At 47.4% G+C, this 25,288-nt stretch overlaps 1 protein-coding gene across 2 annotated transcripts in view; it reads right to left on the bottom strand.

Moving 5' to 3' along the window:
• LRRC24 (leucine rich repeat containing 24) overlaps positions 1 to 25,288 on the bottom strand; it is a 43,054-nt gene that overhangs the window by 2,821 nt on the left and 14,945 nt on the right. The window contains exons 1-4 of one of the 2 annotated variants that reach the window (XM_034419947.3): positions 15,859 to 15,943; positions 5,494 to 5,665; positions 3,308 to 3,586; positions 402 to 570 (exon numbers count right to left, since the gene is read on the bottom strand). In XM_034419947.3, coding sequence (XP_034275838.2) covers positions 402 to 570; positions 3,308 to 3,586; positions 5,494 to 5,665; positions 15,859 to 15,884 — 646 coding nt within the window. In that variant the 5' untranslated portion in view covers positions 15,885 to 15,943. Of the gene's footprint in view, positions 1 to 401; positions 571 to 3,307; positions 3,587 to 5,493; positions 5,666 to 15,858; positions 15,944 to 25,288 lie in introns of those variants that run through there. The other variant, XM_034419948.3, reaches the window with a different exon arrangement.

Genomic DNA, 25,288 nt, shown 5'->3' with positions numbered 1-25,288 from the left:
ATTTATTTATTTAATTAATTTGTATACCGCCCTTCTCCCAGAGGGGACTCAGGGCGGTGAACAGCCAAAATTAAAAAACATACAAATACAAAAGTTAAGATAATTAAAAAAGAATTAAATCATTAGCTTCCCAATTTAAAACCCCCAAATCCATAAAATTTAAAATCCCAATTAAAAACCATTTAGGCTAGGACGGCTTGGTGGAATAAAAACGTCTTCAGGGCTTTACGGAAGGTACAGAGGTCCAGGATCAATTGTATTCCAGGAGGCAGCTCGTTCCACAGGGCGGGTGCCCCCACAGAGAAGGCTCTCCCCCTGGGGGCCGCCAGCCGACATTGCCTTCTCCTTTCCTCAACTTTTCTTTCGTCCAGGAGGACTACCAAGGGTCACTTTGGACATACCTGTCAGCCTCAGCACTTGCAGACTGATGAGGGGTCTCAAAGTCACCCGGCTGATGGTGCGCAGGTTGTTCTTGCTGAGGTCCAGCAAGGCTAGCGAGGTGAGTCCGGTCAGTGCTTGGTCCTCCAGAGACTCGATGCTGTTCTCTTGCAGGTGAAGTTCCTGGAGCCTCTGCAAAGGGAAAACGAGAGTCAGTAGAAGGACCCTTCAGCTGTTCCGATCCTCCCCCCTTGTATCTTAAAACAGGGGTCTCCAAACTTGGCAACTGTAAGACTTGTGGACTTCAATCTTTTTTATATCGTGACAATCAAAACAGCATCCAGTTTTGGTCACCACGATGTAAAAAAGATGTGGAGACTCTAGAAAGAATGCAGAGAAGAGCAACAAAGAGGATTAGGGGACTGGAGGCTAAAACATACGAAGAACGGTTGCAGGAACTGGGCATGTCCAGTTTAATGAAAAGAAGGACTAGGGGTGACTCCAAAGAAGAAGGGCATCCACCTATTCCCCAAAGCACCTGAAGGCAGGACAAGAAGCAACGGGTGGAAACTAATTAAGCAGAGAAGCAACAGAACTCTGCTTTCCTCCAGAAGTTGTGGGTGCTCCATCACTGGAAGTTTTTAAGAAGAGATTGCCCAACTATTTGTCTGAAATGGTATAAGGGCTTCCTGCCTAAGCAGGGGGTTGGACTAGAAGACCTCCAAGATCCCTTCCAACTCTGTTATTCTTCTTCTAACGCCCAGAATTCCCCAGCAAGTCCACAAGTGGCCAAGTTTGGCGACTCCTGTCTTAGAACATAAAATTGTAGGGTTGGAGAGGACCTTTGAGGTCTTCTAGTCCAACCCCCTGCTCGAGCAGGAGACCCTGGCCTAGACCATTCTGGGCAAATGGTTCTTTAATCCTTTCTTAAAAGCCTCCAGTGATGGATCACCCATAACCCATTCTGGAGGCAAGTTGTTCCACTGGTTAATTGTTCTGTTAGGAATCTTTTCCTTAGTTCTAAGTTGCTTCTCTCCTTGATTAGTTTCCATCCGTTGTTTCTTGTCCTGCCCTCAGGTGCTTTGGAGAATACCTTGACTCCCTCTTTTTTGGGGCAGCCCCTGAGATATTTGAAGACTGCTATCTTGTCTCCCCTGGTCCTTCTCTTCATTAAAGTAGACATACCCAGTTCCTGCAACTGTTCTTTATATGTTTTAGCCTCCAGTCCCCTAATCATCTTTGCTGTCCTTCTCTGCACTCTTTCTAGCATCTCAACATGGTTGAGTTATCACCTTTAAAGCGCTCCATGGCATAGGACCTAGTTATCTTCAAGACTGCCTGCTGCTACCGACGGCCTCCCATCGACCTGTGCGCTCCCACAGAGGGGGCCTCCTCGGGGTGCCATCAGCCAAACAATGTAGGCTGGTGACCCCCAGGGGGAGGGCCTTCTCTGTGGGGGCTCCCACCCTCTGGAATCAGCTGCCCCCAGAGATAAGGAGAATTCAAAACCTTGGTGCCTTCCTCCGTGCCCTTAAAACCTTCTTTTTCCAGCAAGCTGGGCTGGCCTAACACTTTTTAAAATGTTTTTAATTGTTTTGTCATTGCTTTTAATCATGGGGCCAAATATATATATATCTTTTTAATTGTATTCTAATGTTTATAGTTTAGGCTTTTACTTGGCTGTTCACCGCCCTGAGTCCTCAGGGAGAAGGGCGGTATACAAATTTATAAATAAATAAATAAATAAATAAATAAATAAATAAATAAATAAATAAATATCTTTTTTATATCGTGGCATCCAAAACAGGAAGCAGTATTCCAAGTGTGGTTCTACCAGTCCGCTATATACAGAAGTATAAAGGAACACAGCCCATTAAGATTGATGGAATATTGATTTATACAAACCAAGACTTAGTTCAATGTATAAACCTGACATCAGCCTCAGTTACCCAAAACAAGGTGTCAACTCTGTCGCTAGCCTGACCGGAGCCATCTTGGAGGCTTCGGTGCTGCCACAATGGAGATGGAGAGGGAGGGGGGGAATAGAGATAGTTGGGGTTTCGTAGCCAAAACAAAATAGTTTCCCCTAAGAACCAAGGACATTCCCACAGGTGGCTGAAGAGAGGAGGAGTGATGTTTCCAAGCAACCGGACGGCACCTTCATTGGACCCTGTGACTGAGTGGGAAAGGGGGAAAACTTTTAATTAGGTGAAAACTGCAGGAATCTTCAGAGTCGGTTTTCACCAGCCTGTGCCAATATGATATATCCAATAAACGTGTTTTTTGAGGAAACTGCTTGCCTTGGAGTTCTGTTTGCTATGGGTGTATATAATTGCACCACTGTGCAATTAGCAAACCATACACAGGTGCAGTAAATTAGAATACTTTCCTCTGGTGACCTTCTACCACTGGACCATAGAGAGTATTTTAATTTACTCCGTCTGTGTATGGTTTGCCAATTGCACAGTGGCAGAGAGGGTCAACTTCATTGCCCAGAGGATCATTGTCTGCCCTCTCCCCTCCTTGGAAGAGCTTTATAGCTCCCGCTGCCTTAAGAAAGTCCAAAACATTCTTCAAGATCCATCTCATCCTGGATCTCAGCCTTTTTTTTTAACTATTACCATCCGGCAGACGGTACAGGACAATAAAAACAAGGACAAATAGGCTGAAAAACAGCTTCTATCCCAGGGCAGTAACTATATTGAATTCTGCTGTTGTTTTGTTGTACGAGGTGCAATGACAATAAAATAAGAGTAAAGTAAAGAGTAAATTGAGAGTAAAGTAAAGAGTAAAGTGAAGTGAAGTGAAGTGAAGTGAAGTGTATCACTTGGAACCCTGACACAAAGCTTACAAATTGCCAGATATTGTTGTTTGTGGAGGCTGAAGGATCTCCGACCCCTTTTCCCCCTGGACCTCCAAACAGCCTCACCTCCAGTTCACAAAAGGTGAAATCCGGGAGACGGGTGATCTGGTTGCCGGAAAGATAAAGGACCCGCAGGTGTTCCAGGCCTTTGAAGATGCTGCTGTTGATCAGATGGATCCGGTTGCCGTTCAGCGCCAGTTCCAGCAGCCGATTCTGGTGGTGGAAGGCGCCGGGCTCCAGGGCGGAGATGGTGTTGTTCTGCATGTAGAGATACCGGAGATCCAGAAGGGAGGCCAGGTCTTGTTGGCGGATCTGAGTGATGCTATTGTCCTGGAGGAAAATGGTCTGCCCAGCCAGGGAGGGAGGGAGGGAAGGAGGGACAAAGGCCAGAGTCAGTCAAGGGTGGGACGCAGCTCAGTGGTGGGTTGTGCCTGGTTCGCACCGGTTCTATAGAACCGGCAGTAAAATCGGCGTGAGGCTCCGCCCACTGACCCTGATGTAATCAAAATGCTTCTGCACAACCCTGATGCGTCCCTCAATGAAATCGAGTTTGATACCTCTATATTCTCTATTCTATATTTATTGTGGCCCGTCAGCGGCCTGTGCAGCTAGTAGCTGATTCCGACAGCGAGGAGGCTGGTGTGGTGCTGTGCCAGCAGCCTGTGCAGCTGGCACTTGAGTCGGACAGCGAGGAGGCTGGAGAAGATGTGGTGCCAGAGGCGGGGATTCAGCCAGGGCCTTCAGAACTTCCAGAAGCTCCCATAAGTGAAGAGGAAGAAGAGGAGGAGCCTCTTCTCGATGCACGGGCGCGCAGAACTGCCAAAAGGCAGGAGTGGCTCCTCAGGAGGAGGTCTCCTCGAGAGTAAGGCTTGGGGCTAATTGGCCACTCCCTTAGCCTATTTAAGGAGGAACGCCAGCAATTTGCAATTCAATTTAGTTCACATACCTTCCTGTCTTGTCTTGCTTATCTTATCAGCTTCCTGCAAATTGCTTCTGGGCATTCTGCCAACCACAGTAAGCTTTCAGTATTATTCTTTGAATTCTTGGTGGCTGTTAATGCAGTTAATTAACAGGCTTTGTTGTAAAAAATTGGTTTACTTAGTAAACTAAGGTTTGAACAGACTTTGTGAGTGCTGCGTTCTTTGGGGTCCGTATCTGGGGCAGAACAATATATTCTATATTCCACATTCCACATTCCACATTCCACATTCTACATTCTACATTCTACATTCTATATTCTACATTCTATATTCTATATCAGTGATAGCGAACCTTTTCGGCACCAAGTGCTGAAAAGGTCGCACAGAAATGTTGTGCATGCACACGCGTGCTTGTTGGGGTCCCGCTCCAGAAAAGCCGAACCTCCGGGTTCTAGCGAGCATGACCACCCGATGATCAGTGGGTGGCGTGCTTGCGCAGGCCAGTTTTTGGCACTGCTGCGCATGTGAAGGGATCACGCTCTGGAAAAGCTGAACTTCTGGGTTCTGGTGCGCATGCGCACCCGACAATCAGCTGGCCGGTGCACATGTGCATATTGGTTTTTGACACTGCCGTGCGCAAAGGACAGCTGATCATCACGCACGCATGCATGCCAGAAACCCGGGTGTGCCAGGTGACATGGCTTTACGTGCCACTTTGGGCACGCATGCCATAGGTTCGCCATCACATGTCTATAGTCTATAGCTGTGATGGTGAACCTATGGCACGCGTGCCACAGGTGGCACACGTAGCCATATTGATGGGCACGCAAGCTCAGGTCCGGCGCTGGCCAGCTGATATTCAGGCCTTCTGGGTCCACCAGAAGTAGGGAAACAGACTGTTTTCTACCTTCAGAGGACCTCAGGGGTGGTGGGGAAGGCCCGTTTTTCTCTCTCCCCAGCCTCCAGAGCCTTTCTAGGAGTCTGGGGAGGGTGAAAACGGCTTTCCCCCTCGGAGGCCCTTCGGAGGTCAGAAACAGCCTGTTTGCGAACTTCCAGTTGGCAAATGGGCCATTTCCAGCCTCCAGAGGGCCTCTAGGGGGTGGGGAAGGCCATTTTTTGCCCTCCCCGGACTCCTAGAAAGGCTCTGGAGGCTGGGGAGAGCAAAAAATGGGCCTACCATGCCATTGCATGCCAGGAGCGGGGGGAGGTCGCATAGAATTAGGGTGTGGGCACATGTGTGTGACCCCCCCCCACTCCTGGCACGTGATGGCAAAAAGGTAAACCATCATTGGTCTATAGTGTCTATATTCTATTAGGCACTGGTGGCCTCACCTGGGTGGTGGGGGAGATGCTCCCTGGAATGTCCTTCAGCCCCAAAGAGCCACACTCCACCGTCAGGCTGTAGCAGCGGCAAGGCGCAGGACATACATGCGCCTGGAACACCAGGAGCCCGAGCAGCAGGAGGCAGAGAAGTGGAGCCTTCGCCGGGGCCATCCTAGAGCAGCTGCAGGAAAGAGAGAGAAATAAAGAGAACATTGCAAGAGGACTCCCAACACAGGAGAAACCGAGGCAGGTCACCCCAAGATGGCCGGACGGTACCCTTAAGGCAATCCGGTGATGATGAGGATCGTTCAGACGATCTCAAGGGTGCCTAACCCGTGCACTTCCTCCTGGTAGTCTTTGACTCCAACCCCATCCTGTCGTGTACAGGTAGTCCTCGACTTTCGGCCACAATGGAGAAAAAAAAATTTATGTTGCTCAGTGAGACATTTGTTAAGTGAGCTTGGCCCCGTTTTACGACTTCACTTGCCACGGTTGTTAAGTGAATTGGGCTTTTCCCCATGGACTTTGCTCGTCAGAAGTTCACAAAAGGGGATCACGTGACCTCCGGGAGAGGGCTCTATGTGCCACCTGTGGCACGTGTGCCAGAGGTTCGCCATCAGAGTTCTAGGGCAACCCTCAATGAAAGTAGGGCAACTTATCAAATTTGCAGATGATACTAAGCTGGTGGGAATAGCCAACACCCTAGAAAATAGGCTCAAGATCCAGATGGATCTTGACAGACTTGAACCCTGGGCCTTTCTAACAAAATGAAATTCAATGTAGAGAAAAATAAGTCCTACATTTAGGCAAGAAAAACCAAAAGTACACATATAAACTGAGTGAAACCAGGTTTCTTAATAGCAGTGACTGTGATAGGGATCTTGGAGTCTTAGTGGCAACCAGCTAAATAGGAGACAGATGTGCAGCAGCAGCCAAAAAAGCCAAGGCAATCCTAAACTGCATTAACAGAGGGATACAATCAAGATCAAGGAAGGTACTAATGCCACTCTATTAAGCCCTAGTAAGGCCACACCTAGAGTCCAGCATCCAGTTTTGGTCCCCACACTAGAAAAAAGATGTGGAGACTCTAGAAAAAGTGCAGAGAAGGGCAACCAGGAGGATGAGGGGACTGGAGGCTAAAACATATGATGAACGGTTGCAGGAACTGGGCCTGGCTAGTCCAGTGAAGAGAAGGACCAGGGAGACAGGATAGCATCTTCCAGTATTTGAGGGGCTTCCACAGAGAGGAGGGGTCAAGCTATTTTCCAAGGCACCCGAAGGCCAGACAAGGAATAATGGATGGAAACTGACCAAGGAGAGATTCAACCTGGAAATAAGGAGAAGTTTTCTGACAGTGGGAACAATCAACCCATAGAACAGACGTTGCCTTCGGAAGTTGTAGGAGCCTCATCACCAGAAGCTTTCAAGAAGAGACTGAACTGCCATCTGTCAGAAACGGTGTAAGGTCTCCTGCTTGGGCGGGGGGTTGGACTAGATGACCTGCAAGGTCCCTTCCAACTCTGTTGATCTGACCAAAGTTTAAAAAAAAGAAAAGAAAAAAAAGAACCTGCAGTATGGAGACCCCAGGCTCACAGAGAGCTTACAGATATCTGGGTTTACGCCCCTGAGCCTCGCCAAGGGGCCTGTTAGCTTAGTAGGGGCAATGGCTCCTTTACCCCACTGCCTGAATCTTCCTCTTCTTAAACTCAACTCTTTGCTTTAAGCCTTCCCCACCCCAAAGTCCTCTGAAATGCTACTGCATCGGCCTGCCATTGCGCCTCAAGCTGAGCCAAGAGGCTGGAGCGATTGAGGTTGGTTGGCATTGCGCCCAGTCCAAACTCCATCACGTGCTGGGTTGGCACGCTGGCACGCTGAGAGCCAAATATAGAACTAAAGCAAGAGAAAGCAGAAGGACAAAAGGACCCCTCAGTTAGGACATCGCTTTCAGAACAACAGAAGAACAGAGTAGGGAGGGACCTTGGAGGTCTTCTAGTCCAACCCCCTACTCACGCAGGAGACCCTATTTCAGACAAGGGGCTGTCCAATCACCTATGGAGATCCTCGGTCATCCAGGACAGAGTTGTCACGAAGGTGCTTTTTTTCAAGAGGCAACTGGACTTTTTGGTTTTTCTTTGAAGATGCTTTGCTTCTCATCCAAGAAGCTTCTTCAGCTCTTGACAGGATGGTGGGGAATGGAAGGATTTATACTCCTTGCAGACAGATGGACATTTGCGTCCTTTTAGAGGGTCCTTGAGGCCACTTGGAGGGCACTAAAAGGATGCAAAGGACCATCTGTCTGCAAGGAGTATAAACCCTTCCATTCCCCACCATCCTGTCAAGAGCTGAAGAAGCTTCTTGGATGAGAAGCAAAGCATCTTCAAAGAAAAACAAGGAAGTCCAGTTTCCTCCTGAAAAAGCACCTTTGGGCATCTCTTCTTAAAAGTGATGGAGCATCTACAACTTCTGTTCCACTGATGAATTGTTCTCGCTATCGCAGTGTTTCTCAACCTTGGTAGCTTGAAGATGGGTGGACTTCAACTCCCAGAATCCCCCAGCCAGCAGCGCTGGCTGGGCGATTCTGGGAGTTGAAGTCCACCCATCTTCAAGCTTCCAAGGTTGAGAAACACTGCGCTATCGGGAAATTCTTCCTTAGTTCTCGGTTGCTTCTCTCCTTGATGAGTTTTATCTGTTGCTTCTTGTCCTGCCCTCAGGTGCTTTGGAGAATAGGTTGACCCCCTCCTCTTCTTTGGGGCAGCCCCTCAATATTGAAACATTTCCCCCTGAATTAGGCGAGGAGGAGTCTTGCAGCCATCGAGGCCTCCATGCTTGTCGTCCCAATGTTGACCCAAAACTGCCTTCTTGTGGCAATCAACACAACGCCAATCCTTTTGATTGCCAATCCTTGCATTTCAAGCAGGATTTAAGGAAAGACTCATTCGTCAATTCCTTCATGGCTCGTTCCTTGGTTAACGCCAACTGGGTGTCAGGTTTCGATGCTATCTCAAAATAAAGGAATTTCCAAACTGCTGATCTTTAAGGAAATTTTCTCTTTATTGAGCATAGTGATCTGTCCCCGGCTCTTTCGCGGTCAGTACTGACCTTTGCCCCCCAATCCCTCCCTTTCCGATCCCCAATTCTCTGCATCTCATTGGTTATCTTCCAAGCCACTTTCTTCATCCCTTCTCCGTCAGATCACAGGAATGTCTCCCTCCTCCCATCTCCGAGGAGACAGAATCTTCAAAGGAATTAAGTAGGCAAAAGTTCAAGCTTCTCCTCTCCTTATATATGTCAGTGCTAGGATGCTGACACTGGGTTCCTAGAATCCCAGAGTTCAAAAGGGCATGGGAGGGCATCTAGTCCATCCTCTGCCCAGTCAGAAAACCTCAGATCTTCCCTGACCAATGGCTGTCCAACCTTTGTGTGAAAACTTCCAGTGATGGAGCCTCCATATCTCCAGGAGGGAGGCTGTTTCACAGCTTCAGAAATTATAGAATAACAGAGTTGGAAGGGACCTTGTAGGTCTTCTAGTCCACAGTGAATGAATTGCATCAGTTGTTGAACATAAGCTAAGCCCAAATCCAATAGAAGAGAATACCTATATATCCTCTCCAGCAACCAACACCCAGGTAAGCAGGGATTAATACCAGACAATCTAGCAGAAAACAATACCCTAATCAAGGAATTACCAAGTAGAAAACCATATCCCCACCAACATTACCAGGAAAGAGCCTTGGTACTACAGTGGTTTAAAGCACCCTGTTATTAACACAGCTGCCTGCAATTTACTGCTGGTTCGAATCTCCCCAGGCTCAAGGTTGACTCAGCCTTCCATCCTTTCAAAGGTAGGTAAAATGAGGGCCCAGATTGTGGGGGCAATAAGCTGACTTTGTATAAATATATACAAAAGGATGAAGGCTATTGCTTAATGCATTGTAAGCCGCCCTGAGTCTCCGGAGAAGGGCGGCATATAAATCAAATTTAAAAAAAAAAAAAAAAGGACAGGCTACTATACATAAGCAGAGCAAGCCCCACACACACCAGCACTGATGATGTTACCTACTTGGGCAATGAAACGTCTGCCACAAAACCAACCATACTAAGAGAGCACCTACAATCTTCATTCTCCTCTCTGCAAATCTCATTCCCTTCAAGCATGGATGATATTATCTAGTTGGGTCATGAAATGTTTGCAAGCAAAAACCAAGCTCAGAGAGCACCAAGGACTCCATAAGCGCCAAGAAAATAATATATTGATTTACTGCCCATATGTGCGCTCCCTCTAGAGCAATATCAAGCTTTCCGAAGGGCTTCTTCCAGTGGGGTTCAGAATCTCTAAAGACAAAACAGCAATCAGGACACTTGGGGGCCCTTTGCAAAAGAGAGGCAGATACAGTGTGTGACGTACGAGATTATGATCCACTCTGATCCTCCAGGGATAGGGCAGGATTACGTGCAAAACCGATCAGCCTCTTCATCACAGGGGCTTATCAAGAATACTCTTTCTGAGATTACCATGGATCAAGCACGACGACGAGTCATTAGCAAACCCCGTCACGGGGAAAATATCCAGAGTGACCTTGAGTGTTAAAAGCTGGTGGTGGAATTAGGGGAGAAATCCATTGGCAGGGATCTCCGTTTCCCCCCCCACACACACACCATGCAGACCCCCAAACGGGGTGGGACCTCAACACACCAGATTTCTCGATGTCATGCTGAGCAGAGGTGGGGGACAGACAAGCATCTGCAAGCCAAGTTCCCAGGGGAAGCCACAACTCCGTTTTTGCAAGAGAATATTTAAGAGAATGTTTAAAGGGCTCTTCCATAGCAGCCCAGCTATGACTTTCAGGAGCTCCTCCAAAGGAACCAAGCATCTCCCAATTGGTTTCCTACAGAACGCAGGTAGTCCTCGAATTACGACCACAACTGAGCCCAACGTTTCTCTCGTTAAGGGAAGACATTTGTAAAGTGAGTTTTGCCCCCCCGTATTACGACCTTTCTTCCCACGGTTGTTAAGTGAATCTGGCTTCCCCGTTGACTTTGCTTGTGAGAAGGTCGCAAAAGGGGGGAATCACGGGACCCCGGGATGCTGCGACTGTCATAAATATGAATCAGTTGCCAAGAGTCTGAATTTTAATCACGTGTCCGTGGGGATACCGCAACGGTCGTATGTGTGAAAAACGGTCATAAGTCACTTTTCTCAGTGCCCGTATGACTTTGAATGCCCTCTAAATGGACAGTTGTAAGTCGAGGACTACCTGTACAGGATAACAGAGTTGGAAGGGACCTTGGAGGTCCTCCAGTCCAACCCCCTACTTAGGCAGGAAAAAACCCTACACAGGTAGTCCTCGACTTATATCCGCAATTGAGCCCAGAATTTCCGTTGCTAAGCGAAACAGTTGTTAAGTGAGTTTCACCCCATTTTACGGCCTTCTGGCAAGCAGACTCAACGGGGAATCCAGATTCACGTCACAACCATGTGACTGCAACGATTCAGTTAACAACGGGGCAAGAAAAATCGTAAAACGAGGCAAACTCATTCTACAAACGTTTCACTTAAGCACCAAAAATTTGGGGCTGAATTGCGGTCATAACCCGAGGACTAGCTGTATTTTGTGAACCAAGAACAGGGAACATCCGTTGCTTCTGACGGCAGCAGCCTCTGACAAGCAATGCCCTTCTCTGAATGCAAATGCATTATTTTTTTTAAAAAAAACCAACGTTTTAATCAAAGCTGGAGCAAGAAAATCAAGATGAGTTTTGTCAAGGAAACTGTGACTGGCGTTTTTATGACGCACCCCTGGCCAGATCTACCTGGAGCCTCCTGTGTAGAAGCCAATGTGGGAAGCCCCCCCACCCCCCACAGAAGAATGAAATATTTTAAAAAATATTAAAAAGGCGGAATGTTATATTTCCCTAAAGGAGAAGCATGTTTCTAAAGACAGCAACTCAGAGCCTGTAGTACAGTGGACTAAAGCACTGTTATTAACATCAGCTGCTTGCAATTACTGCAAGTTCAAATCTCACCAGGCTCAAGGTTGACTCAGCCTTCCATCCTTTCTAAGGTGAAATGAGGACCCAGATTGTGGGGGCAATAAGCTGACTTTGTATAAATATACAAAAGTATGAAGGCCATTGCTTAACGCATTGTAAGCCTCCCTGAGTCTCTGGAGAAGGGCGGCATATAAATTAAAGCAAAAAAAAAAAGAGCCCCAGCTCCCCGCCCCCAAGCAGATACTAAGCGGAGGCCATCTTTTAGAAAGGCAGATTTGGTAACCCATTACTCCCTGCAGCAACATCTGAACCATGGTAGGGTTAGCCCTCAGCCACAATAAGAATTGCCCAACAAGCCCCCTTCATTGCATGAGCCCAAACTTCAACCAAACTTTATCTCAGACAAACTCCTAAGATTTGCACATGGTCCCACAGGAGTCTGACAACAGTCAATAGAATACATGTTCTTGCACAGGAACAGGAAGCTCAAGGGCAAGGCCCAACAGAAGGTATAAATAACCCTCATTCTCAACTCCATGTGGTCAGTTACCCAGAATCACACGTGCTTGGTGGTTCTGCTTCATCAATAAATGGACCCTCTTTCCATCAGCCTCCAGCCTCCATTTTGTTTTTTCCCCCGGCTTGGAAATGAACCAGATGGATATTTCTTCCAACACCAAGATGTCGCCCAGGTGAACTGCAGGAGAGGATTTTAAAGTCAAAAAATGATGGGCTACAGAACCTTAAAAGGACGAGCCAGAAGAATAATCTCGTCTGCATCTACTGATATTTCAAGGCAAGAGGCTGAATTTTTATGGGCAGGGGCCACTTTAAGACTTGTGGACTTCAACTCCCAGAATTCCTCAGCCAGCATACGGGAGATGACCTCATGGCTGGATGAGGAATTCTGGGAGTTGAAGTCCACAAGTTCTTAAAGTGGCCACGTTTTGGAGACCCCTGTTTTAGGGCAGTGTTCTTCAACCTTTGTTGGAAGAAAAATCCAGGTCCAAGCCAGGAATAAAATGGAGGCCAATTGGAGGCCAACTCACACACACACACACACACACAGAGCATTCTGGGACAGCTGACAAAATGGAGTTGAGAGTAGAATGGGTTTTTTTTAAATGTTTTCTCGATTCCATGGGGTCATGTAGGGGTCATGGCTGGCTCTACAGGCAAAAGAGGAAATGCAAATCCTAGGTGTTTTGTCGGAGCTAATCTTGTCAACCTTTGGCTTGCCTAACTGCGTTGCTTATCTGGAGTTTCGGTCTTTCTGAATGGATTACCCAATCTGCATTTCTAAAAGCTGGCCTCCTCAGTTTCTGCTTGGGGCAGGGAGATTGGGGCTGGTTTCTGCCTCCCTTAAGGTTGCCCCCCCACACTTCTTCTTAAGGGGAAATATTCTATCCCGCCTTTTTAATATTCCCCAAAATATTTCATTCTCTAGGAGAGTGGGTGGGTGCCAGTTTGACACCTCTGTTCTACACCTTAGCCACTTTAAGATGTCTGGACTTCAACTCCCAGAATTCCCCAGCCAGCAGAGCTGTGGTCCATTGGGGTGATGGATGGAGGAAGAGGAGGGGAGGGGTCTGTGAAATTCACCTGGCACAGACAAACCTTGTCAGCGCAGGTGGAGGCTCTACCTTCAGTAAACACATCCATCTAGGCCAGTGTTTCTCAACCTTGGAAGCTTGAAGATGGGTGGACTTCAACTCCCAGAATCCCCCAGCCAGCGCTGCTGGCTGGGGGATTCTGGGAGTTGAAGTCCACCCATCTTCAAGCTACCAAGGTTGAGAAACACTGATCTAGGCACCTGTAGCACCTCCAGAGTCACCGAGTTCTGCGTGCCCACACATTCGCGCCAGTGGTTGGTTTCTACTGGTTTGCCCCGGTTCAGACAAACCTGTAGCGGCGGTGGCAGGCGGCTCCGCCCAACTGCCCAGACATCATCGAAAACGCTCTGTGCACACGCAGAAGTGCCGTGTGCTACCAATAGTGAACTGGTAGCGCCGGGATTTGAAACCCACTACTGATTCACACCCTTGAGAACCATTGCAGGCAGTCCTCAACCTACGACGGTTCACTTAGTGACCAGTTTTCAAAGTTACAACGGCACTGAAAAAAAGTCACCGATGACCAGTTTTCACACTTATGACCGTTGCAGCATCCACGTGCTGCAAAATTCGGGCACTTTGGCAACTGACTCATATTTATGACGATCGGCAGAGTCCTGAGGTCACGTGATCCCCTTTTGCGATCTTTCGACAAGCAAAATCAAGGGGGGGAAGCCAGATTCGCTTAACAACCATGCAACTAACTTAACTCAGTCATTCACTTAAGGACTGTTAGTGAGAAAGATCGTAAAATGGGGCAAAACCTTCTCACTTAGCGACAGAAGTTTTGGGGCTCAATTGTGGTCGTAAGTCGAGGACTACCTGCAAAACTAAATTCTCCTGGAGTCTCTCCATACAGATTTAGGACCTGATTCATCACAATTTGCTAAATCACGTGGCTGAGTTTAATTTGATTTCATTCCATTTAATCTGACGGGAATGGAATTTTATTCTTACTGATAAAATCAGTAGCCTCTCCCCCTTTGAATGCCTCGCTTCAATTAATTCTCCTTTTTGTCTAAATTACTGTATTTATTGTAAAACTTTAAGGCCAAGAAAGTCTAAGCCAGTGTTTCTCAACCTTGGTAGCTTGAAGATGGGTGGACTTCATCTCCCAGAATCCCCCAGCCAGCAGCGCTGGCAGCCAGCAGCACTGGCAGCACTGGCTGGGGGATTCTGGGAGTTGAAGTCCACCCACCTTCAAGCTTCCAAGGTTGAGAAACCCTGCTCTAAGCAAAGAAAACAAAGAAAACAAAACAATTGTTTTCAAATTGTTTTGAAAACAATCAGCAGAAATCTTTACAATTAATTCTCCACCGTTTTGATTTCCACGAACATCAATAAAAGCCACACAGGATTATTCACGGCTCAGCCACCCAAAGCATTCCACATTTGGAGGCCCATATTGTGAAAAAAAATCCCCACCAGAACACAACAAACAGAGTTTATTCTACACATGACAATTGTCGGAGTGTGTAAGTCACCTAAACTCCAAACCTCGGTTTAATCAACCGCCATGCCCAATTCCCACGATCCAAATTTTAGGCTTTGCGAAAGCCAGTTTCTCTCTTCACTTTGATAATAACTTCCCTCCTTATTTCACCGAGTTTTTCAATGAGTTAATGTATGATCAAAACTTGCAATTTGATTTAAATGAATTTCACCCGCCCTTTCAATGCAAAAGCCTCTAAAAAGGTACTCCTTGACTTATGACCGCCATTGAACCAAAAATGTCCATGGATAAGCGAAGCAACTCTCAAGTGAGTTGCATCCCATTTTACGACCTTGCTTGCCACAGTCGCTAAGCGAATCACTACCGTTGCTAAGTGACTCATGCAGTCGTGAAGCGAACCTGGCTTCCCTTGTCGACTTCGCATGTCAGAAACTGGCTGGGAAGGTTGCAGAAGGGAATCCTGTGACCCCGGGACACAGCGACCGTCATAAATGTGAGTCATAAATTTTGACAGCATGACCATGGGGATGCTGCAATGGTCGTAAGTATGAAACATGGTCATAAGTCATTTTTTCCGGAGCTGTTGTAAGTACAAACGGTCACTAAATGAACTGTTGTAAATCGAGGACTACCTGTTCTGAATCCCATCCATGCCCAGAGGCCAGAAGAAGCCTGGATGGCAGAGATGCCACCTTGGAGCGCATCAACTGTTGGGGACCAGCCTTGGGGGTGCTGTCAGGATGGGCATCTGGCCGGGACCTTCTACTTCCAGGTGCTTTGAAGCCGGCTCCCTCATCCCAGAAGGGGCCCCAGCAGCTCTGGGGGTCCCAGAAGCCCCCCAGGACAGCTTAGGGGCCCTGCAAAGCGGTGGAACTCCCCACTACAGACAAAAACAGGGCCACTTGGTGAGGGAGTCCCCCCAATGTTTCCTGCCTGAGCAGGGGGTTGGACTAGATGACCTCCAAGGTCCCTCCTGACTCTGTCCTTCGGTGACTTCGGTGATCTGTTATGCTATTGCATGTCTTCCCTTGGGTGGGGATGATGGGCAAGGCTGGGCTTCCAGGGGGCAGGGAGGCCAGGCTTTGCTCCAGCGCTGAGTCCGGAGCTGCGGGCAGAGGCGACCCTCCCCAGGCGCCAAGGGGGCTCCCTGGGCACTTGGCCCACCCCGTGCCCGCCGCCTTCTGGTGGCCGGGAGTCCCGGCGGCCCATCATCTGCCTGGGCGGCTCCCCCGGCCCCCTCCCTCGGGGAGACGCCCCCGGCCCTGCCCGCGCCGGGCATCGCCCTGCCCGAGGCAGCTCCGGGACCCCGCCGCTCACCTGCCCCGCCCGGCTCTCCATGGCATCGGCGGCCTCGCTCCGGCTCCGCTCCGGCTCCGGCTGGCTCGCCTGGGAAGCCAGCGAGTGCCCGGCTCTGCCTCCCGTGCCAGCCGCCGCCACCGCCCCCCGCCCGCCCGCCCGCTGACGTCAGCGCCGCCCCCTCCCCGCGAGCACCCCCCGCCTGGGCAGCCACAGCCGCCGCCGGGGAAGCGCCGGGACAGAGGAGGGAGGGAGAGACAGGGGCACGGGTGAGAGATGGGTGGATGGATGGATGCATGGAGAAATGGAGGGAGGGAGGGAGGGACAGGTTCATGGATGGGCTGATGGATGGATGGATGGGTGATTTGAGAAATGGATGGGTGGATGGATAAATAAATGAATGCATGGAGGGAGGGAGGGAGGGAGAGACAGGTGGATGGGTGGATGGATTGGCATACGGATGATAGATGGGCAAATGGATGGGTGGGTGGGTGGATGGGTGAATGGAGAAATGGATGGATGGATAGATAGATAAATAAATGCATGGTTGGATAGATGGAGGGAGGGAGGGAGAGGTGCACAGGTGGATGGATGGATGGACAGTTGGACAGATGGAAGGATGGATGAATGGATGGATGAATGGATGGATGGATGGATAGAGGGAGGGAGGGACAAGTGCACGGGTGGATGGATGGACAGTTGGACAGATGGATGGATGGATGAACAGATCGATGGATGGATGGATAGAAAGAGATAAAGGCATGGCTGGATAGATGGAGGGACAGGTGCACAGGTGAATGGACAGTTGGGCAGATGGAAGGATGGATGAACAGATGGATGGATAGATGGATGGATGGATGGACAGATGGATGGATGAATAGATAGAGGCATGGCTGAATAGATGGAGGGAGGGAGGGACAGGTGCATGGGTGGGTGGATGGATGGATAGATGGGCAGATGGATGATGGATGGATGGGTGAATGCATGGATGGACGGGTGGACAGATGGAGAGGGATGGATGGAGGATGGATGGGTTGATGGAACCACCTAGAAAAAAAAGCAAGACTGCCTTTGGGACCACTAACTCCTTTCTGCGACCCCCTCACTCCCCCAGCCTGGTGCCAACCTTGGGGTGGGGGCAGGGCTTAGTTCAGGGTTCAGTGGGGCTGCAAAACTGGGGAGAAGCGATCGTCTCCAGACTCCCACCTGATTTAGCTGCACAGCCATCCCTTCAGCTCCACAGACCCCCCAAGGGAGGACAATTCCCGAGTTCACAGCATCCTGGGGTGGGAATCAGCCTGAAGGACATCTAGTCCACCCCTCCTTTGTTCCTTAACAGCACCCCAACCACCAAAGTCCTTCATCCCAGACCCCAATTTCCCTTGGTCCTTGCCTGTTTTAGGCACAGTGTTGGGCCCTACCAAACCAGAAGCCCTGGTCTTATAATGTATGTTTCTTTCACTTTCACCTGTTGGCCTTCTGAGAACAGGCCTAGGTACCCTGATTCCACCTTCTTGCTTATTTTCATACCATCGGAAACTGTGGAGTTTCATCAGTCAGGGACCCCCAAGGGTCATCTAGCTCCCCCCTCTGCAATGTGCGGGCAAAAGCAATTCAGCTGTTTTTCCAGCCTCCCTTCCTTAAACCATCAAGGAAGTTGCTGTAGCAGCTGTTATATGATAATGCTTAGCACGCACTCCAGAATTAATGCACACACAGTGCCCTCCCCCCAAAAATAAGGGACTCAGCAATTGAATTGCTAAAATAAAACAGGGTTATGTTTAGAAAGCATTTTAGGATAGTGATTGCACATTAGGTGGCTCAGTGTCACTGGGTCTTGTAGTCCCATGGGCCCAGAAGGCAAAGCTGCCACAGAGCAAAATGCATCTATCTATCTATCTATCTATCTATCTATCTATCTATCTATCTATCTATCTATCTATTTTCAGGCACTCCAAAAACAACTATAATTTTTCACTTGAGGAAAATAAAAACAAAATCAATCTAGCTACATAATACTGTGTATACTATAATATATTTCCGGGAGCCGGTATTTGAGAATTGCGGCTTAAAGGGAATAAAAGGTTGGACTAGCTGATCTTAGAAATCCCTTCTAACTCCACAATCCAAAAAGTGAATAACTTGATGGAAGGAGGAAAAAATCAGGAGGAGTCCGGATGTATCCTTTTCAAGTAATCAATTTTATTTCAAAGGCAAACCTTTGGTGAGGAAATGATGATTTTTTTAAAAGCTGCCATAGCATACTAAATAACTTTAAGATGTGTGGACCAGCTCCTAGAATAGGAGGAGGAGGAGAAGGAGAAGGAGGAGAAGAAGGAGAAGGAGAAAAAGGAAGAGGAGGAGACAGATAATGAAGAGGGGAAGAGGAGAAGGAAGAGGAGAAGAAGGAGAAGGAAGAGTGGGAGGAGGAGGAGAAGAGGAGGGAGGAGGAGGACTGTGGGATCCTTGGTGCTCTCTGAGCTTGGTAGTTTTCTTGCAGACGTTTCATGACCCAACTAGGTAACATCATCAGTGTACCCCAGTATTGGGGTTTTTGGACAGCAGGAGGAGGAGGAGGAGGTAGGGGTGCCCTCGATGCTCTCTGAGGGTCCAAATCCGGTTGTTTTCTTGTAGACATTTCATTAACCAACTAGGGAACGTCATCAGTGCTAGAATAGATTGGGTTTCCTCTTTGTTTATATACAAGTGGCTTGCCCTTTCAGCATGGGGATGCTAACACAGTTGTTAAGTGTGAAAAACAGTCATAAGTCCCCCTTTTTCAGGGCTGTTGTAACTTTGAACGGTTACTAAATGAACTGTTGTAAGTTGAGAATTACCTGAATGGTCAAGACAGCTATATCTCTGTTACCACGGTGATATATTTTCTCTCCTCTTGCTAGTGCACATCTGCATATTGCAAAAAAGATAATAAAGATAAAACAAAACCCTGAATTGCACAACTGAGAAAGGGCTCAGCCTCAGATGCTCCACTGTGGTGTGTGTGTTTGTACTGCATCCAGGTTTGGTCACCACAATATAAATAAGGGTGTTAAGACTCTGGAAAGAGTGCAGGGAAGAGCAACAAAGATGTTTAGGGGACTGGAGGCTAAAACCTATGAGGAACGGTTACTGGAACTGGGTATGTCTAGTTTAATGAAGAGAAGGACCAGGGGAGACATGATAGCAGTCTTCCAATATCTCAGGGGCTGCCCCAAAGAAGAGGCAGTCAAGCTATTCTCCAAAGCACCAGAAGGCAGGATAAGAAGCAATGGAAGGGAAACTGATTAAGGAGAGAAGCAACCTGGAACTAAGGAGAAACTTCCTAACAGTGAGGACAATTAACCAGTGGAACAGCTTGCCACCAGAAGTTGTAAATGCTCCAACACTGGAAGTTTTCAAGAAGAGACTGGACAGCCATTTGTCTTAAATGGTATAGGGTCTCCTGCTCGAGCAGGGGGTTGGACTAGAAGACCTCCAAGGTCCCTTCCAACTCTGTCATTCTGTATTTTGTACTCACATGTACAATGGAACACCCGTCCAGAAGCGTTTTCTGCATTGTGAATTGATCAACTGCGCACAACAGAAAAAACTGTTCAGATACGTTGCAATCAAAGCCAAAGGCGTCATTGGTTCCTGGATCAATTTGTTAATAAAATTCACTTAGGACGGATGCTATTTTTATAGGAACAATTTCTCCAGGGAAGAACGGACAGATTGCCCATGGTACCTTCAGGTCATTATTAAAGATTTATCTTCCTTTTCTTTCTTTCTCTCTCTCTCTCTCCCACATCGACAGACAGGCGCAGGTGAAAATATAAACCAAGTAAAAAAAAATTGTGGTGTTAGAAGCGGATCTATTTGTCTCCAGGGGAAAAAAAAAAAGCCTCTGGATCAATTCATTTGACTCACCACAATAAGAGCATTTTCAAATATATAGCTTTTTTATTTTATTTTATTTTTAACTGGAAGCTGATTTTGAATGGCTCTTTATTACAAGGACAATCGCAACAGGATTTTCTCCCTGGCACAAAAGACGAGGCATGGAGACAATACTTTGAAGGATACTGGTTCAGAGGATCAGGCTTCTGACAATCCCTTGTTCTCTAGATCCTGCAAACATTAAGGACGGATTTGCTCCATTCTGTCTCTCTCTGGCTCTTTTGTCACATCACTGAGATTTCTCTCTCCGTGCAGTATCTGGCACAATTCCTCCTCTTGAAAAAAAAAACTCTTTTCTTTGGCACATGTTAGATCTGAGAGCCAAGCCAGAGAAGCAGTGCAGGAATATAAGAAGTGAAGTGAATGAATCCATAAAAAATTAAGATTAACCCAATACTCATTTTCTGAATGTTTGAAACCTTAGTAGTAATATTTCTTCAAAGAGACTGTCCTATGACTAGGATTATATTTTAAATTATTCCCCCATTTTGACCTGCAAAAATTATTGCTTAACTAATAATACTTCAGTAAAATTCCTTAAAAAGTACATACAAAAAAGATGTTGAGACTCTAAAAAGAATGCAGAGAAGAGCAACAAAGACTATTAGGGGACTGGAGGCTGAAACAGATGAAGAACGGTTGCAGGAACTGGGTATGTCTAGTTTGATGAAAAGAAGGACTAGGGGAGACATGATAGCAGTCTTCCCATATCTCAGGGGCTGCCCCAAAGAAGAGGGAGGCAAGCTCTTCTCCAAAGCACCTGAAGGCAGGACAAGAAGCAATGGGTGGAAACTCATCAAGGAGAGAAGCAACTTAGAACTAAGGAGAAATTTCCTGACAGTGAGAACAATTAACCAGTGGAACTCCTTGCCTCCAGAAGTTGTGAATGCTCCAACACTGGAGATTTTCAAGAAGAGACTGGACAACCATTTGTCTTAAATGGTAGAGGGTCTCCTGCCTGAGCAGGGGGTTGGACTAGATGACCTCCAAGGTACCTTCCAACTCTATTGTTCTGTAATGTTCTGTTCTGTTAAATAAAAGAAGCCACACTGAATTCTTTCTTGCATTCATTGGCTGAGGTCATCCTGGAGGGATTTTAGAAAGCTAACTACAAAATGATGATGATGATGATGATGATTTTTGCAGCTCTCTGTAATTTGGCACTCAGGTGGGCTCAAACAAGGCATGGCCTTGGTTTTATATTGTTCCTTTTTTAAAATTTACTTAATGGCGAATGTTTATTACCATTTTAATGACTTCGATGGATTTTATCTTGTAAAAAAAAAAACAATTCTTCAGACTGATTGAGGTGTATAAAAGAAAAATACACATTTTGAGATAACCAGTTGATGAATAGAAACCACGCGTGAGGAACGAACATCGCCAGACCGCTGGGAAAGGTGGAGGGGTGGGAGATTCCTGGCCTCAAAAATGAGCTCCTGCCAATCAATGAAGCCCCCTCCCTTGCTAACTTACCTGCAGGGAAATGTTCCTTGCCTGCCTTGCTCTCTCTGTCTTCTTCAGACTCAGTTTCACCATCCGGCCTTGAAATTTCTATTTTGGTGCCTTTGCTAAGTGCATGGACAGCACTTAGGAATATAAAATACAGAATCACAGAGTTGGAAGGGACCTTGGAGGTCTTCTAGTCCAACCCCCTGCTAAGGCAGGAGACCCCATACAATTTGAGACAAGTGGCTGTCCAGTCTCTTCTTGAAAACCTCACTGATGGAGCAGCCACAACTTCTGGTGGCAAGCTGTCCCACTGGTTAATTCTTCTCACTGTCAGGAAATTTCTCTTTAGTTCTAGGTTAGTTCTTTCCTTGGTAACTTCTTGTCCTGCCCTCACGTCCTTTGGAGGTCAACCCCCTCTTCCCTATGACAGCCCCTCCAATATTGGAAGATGCTATCATGTCACCCCTTCTTCTCTTTGTTAGACTAGAGACGTTCCCAGTTCCTACAACTTGCAAAACAAAGGAAATGTACAGCACCAAGTGATCCCTTTCCCTTATGTGGCCCGGTGTCTCTGAAGGCAAAATGGCAGCCCCCACGGTGTGACTGAGGCCCTGCCCTTCTGTGCATGCCCTTTTTTGAGCCCCTCCTTGCAGACCCCTTGCCAGCCAGCAAAAGCTGAAGTTCAGGATGCAGATAGAAAAGAGCCTTGGTAGTATAGTGGTCTAAAGCACCCTGTTATTAAGACCAGCTGTCTGCAATTTCTGCTGGTTCGAATCTCGCCAAGGCTCAAGGTCGACTCAGCCTTCCATCCTTTCTAAGGTAGGTAAATTGAGGACCCAGTTTGTGGGGGCAATAAGCTGACTTTGTATAAAATATACAAAAGTATGAAGGCTATTGCTTAGCGCATTGTAAGCCGCCCTGAGTCTCCGGAGAAGGGCGGCATATAAATCAAATTTAAAAAAAAAAAAAAATCACCCTGAGAGCAGTGCATGAAGGAGCTCGTGGATGCACCCCAAAACAGATCAAGGATGTTTTGACTGCCTTTGAGCATCCCACGGTAGGTGGGTGAACTTCAGGCAATTTCCCCCATCCTGTGGACATAACTGCTGGGCAGGTATCAGGGGTGAAAGATCACATTTATATATGAAAGTCCAATTAAACTGACTTTATTGCTGAAAGCCCATGCGCAGGAATCGTCTCATCGAACGCTGAGCATCTGCTCGGAGTTAGATAAGCGTCCACGAAATTCAAGCGAGGTTGGACTCAGTTCGCTTGTGGCTACGTAGGGATTCTAGGCTGGTTCCTCTTTTGACTCCGCCTCCGGGTTCTGCCTCTCCTTCCCCTTCGTCAGGGTTGTTCTCAATGTCAGCAGAAGACCCCCGGGTTCTCTCCGCAAGGAAGGTTACCTTCTCCCTACCTGCCATCTTCAGAAACTCCCGCTCCCATCGCTTCCTCCGCTAAGGTGGGCGGACGGCTGGCCGTCCAAGCAATGCTAAGCCTTGTGCATAAATGTGCGTCTCCTTCCATACATTATTTAGGGCTTTTTACTCTGAGCCAAACATCTCACTGTGGTTTGTTTTGGAGGCATGCCAAGGAGCATCTGAGGGAGGGCAAGGTTGCCTGGCACCGTTTGCTCTTTCCTGGAGGTCTGGAGTCAAGGCTAGAAATAGATGTTCCTTATTCAGACATGCATGTTGGGGGGGGGGGGTTTGTTGCCAGACTCAGAATACCAGGCAGCTTCTTCATTAAATGCCTCTCCAACCCTGCATTTGCTATCTGTTGTCGTCCTCCCTCAATCCAGATTAACCGCTGGGTTAAATAAATGGTTGCGTTCACCAACTATTTACCCCAGTGGTTTTTTTTTACTAACGGTTCTGTGGGTGTGGCTTGGTGGACATGGCATGGTTTGATGGGCGTGGCAGGGGAAGGATACTGCAAAATCTCCTTTCCAACCCCACTCCAGGGGAAGGATACTGCAAAATCTCCTTTCCAACCGCACTCCAGGGAAAGTTTACTGCAAAATCCCCATTTTCTCACGATCAACTGGGACTTGGGATGCAGAGAATAGATGGGAGCAGGACCAGTCAGAATTTTTACTACTGGTTCTCCGAACTACTCAAAATTTTCGCTACCGGTTCTCCAGAACTGGTCAGAACCTGCTGAAACCCACTTCTGATTTACCCCAAGCAAATCTGTGAACCATGCTGGCTGAGGAATTCTGGAAATTGTGCTCCACACCTCAAGTTTGAAAGACGACGATTGAAGTGTCTTCTAAATTGAAGAAGCTGGCCTATTAGGTGGTCTGAATCCAGCCAATGAGTATGCAGGATTGCAAAACCCATCAATTCTTCGCTTGTGTGCAAGCAATAACCAGTTCCTTCCGTCCGTCCTCTCTTCCTGTCCTTCCTCGCCTATCCATCCATCCCTTATTTCCTTCCTTCCTTCCTCTCTCCCTTTCCTATCCATCCAATCCATCCCTCATTTCTTTCCTTCCTCCCCTATCCCTCCCTCCCTCCCTCCCTCCCTTCTTTCCCCTATCTATTCATCCCTCCCTCATTTCTCCCTCCCTCTCCTATCCATCCAATTCATCCCTCCCTCCAGTGGTGGGATTCAAGTAATTTAACAACCGGTTCTCTGCCCCAATGATTTCTTCCAACAACCAGTTTGCCAAACTGCTCAGAAAGTTAACAACCGGTTCTCCCGAAGTGGTGCGAACTGCCTGAATCCCACCACTGCCTCCCTCCCTTATTTCCTCCCTCCCTCCCTCCCTCCCTAGCTGGGGAATTCTGGGACTTGAAGTCCACAGGTCTTAAAGTCGTCAGAATTGGACCCCCTGCTATAAACTATTCCAGGGCTATTCAACAGCCAGGAAAATCTTACCTCCAGATAGGCAAATCTGGAGCCTGGATAGCTCTGCAGACAAGGCACTGTAATTTAACCCCAGCTGTCTGCAATTACTGCAGGTTCGAATCTCGCCAAGGCTCAAGGTTGACTCAGCCTTCCATCCTTTCTAAGGTAGGTGAAATGAGGACCCGGTTTGTGGGGGAAATAAGCTGACTTTGTATAAAATATACAAAAGGATGAAGGCTATTGCTTAACGCATTGTAAGCCACCCTGAGTTTCCGGAGAAGGGTGGCATATAAATCAAATTTAAAAAAAAAAATGAGAAGGACCTTCCTTAAACTGCTCCCTCCCTCCCTCCCTCCTACCACTACTACAGCTTGCTGATTTGGGCTCTGGGGTTTTGCCAGGGCTTTGTCAAAGGGCTTTGGCCAAGTTGGATGGACATTCAGGAAATTGCATTTCTAACAGAACTGAAAGCCAGCAGAACAATATTTTTAATTAAGGGAAATCATACAATGAACGGCTAAGGCAGAGGTCTTCAAAGTTGGCAGCTCCCAGAATTCTGGGAGTTGAAGTCCACAAGTCTTAAAGCTGCCAAGTTTGAAGACCTCTGGGCTAAGGGAACGAGGTATGCTTAGCCTAAGGAAGAGAAGGCTTAGGGGAAACCTGATACTTGAGGGGCTCTTACAGAGAAGAGGGAGTCAAGCTATTCTCCAAAACACCTGAGGGCAGGACAAGAAGAGCCTTGATAGTACAGTGGTCTAAGCACCCTGTTATTAACACAGCTGCCTGCAATTTACTGCTGGTTCGAATCTCTCCAAGGCTCAAGGTTGACTCAGCCTTCCATCCTTTCTAAGGTAGGTGAAATGAGGACCCAGTTTGTGGGGGCAATAAGTTGACTTGGTATAAATATACAAAAGGATGAAGGCTATTGCTTAGTGCATTGTACGCCGCCCTGAGTCTCCGGAGAAGGGCGGCATAAATAAATAAATAAATAAATAAATAAATAAATAAATAAATAAATAAATAAATAAATAAATAAATAAATAAATAAATAAATAAAACAATGGATGGAAACTAATCAAGGAGAGAAGCAACCTGGAATTAAGAAGAAACTTCCTAACAATGAGGACGATTAACCAGTCGTTATTGCCTTTAGAAGTTGTAGGTGTTTCATCACTGGAGGCTTTTAAGAAGAGATTAGGCAATTATTTGA

The sequence above is a fragment of the Pantherophis guttatus genome, chromosome 3 (genome assembly GCF_059756535.1).
Source record: "Pantherophis guttatus breed Tessera chromosome 3, ASM5975653v1, whole genome shotgun sequence".
Taxonomy (NCBI): domain Eukaryota; kingdom Metazoa; phylum Chordata; class Lepidosauria; order Squamata; family Colubridae; genus Pantherophis; species Pantherophis guttatus.
This window is presented reverse-complemented; position numbering and strand designations above follow the sequence as displayed.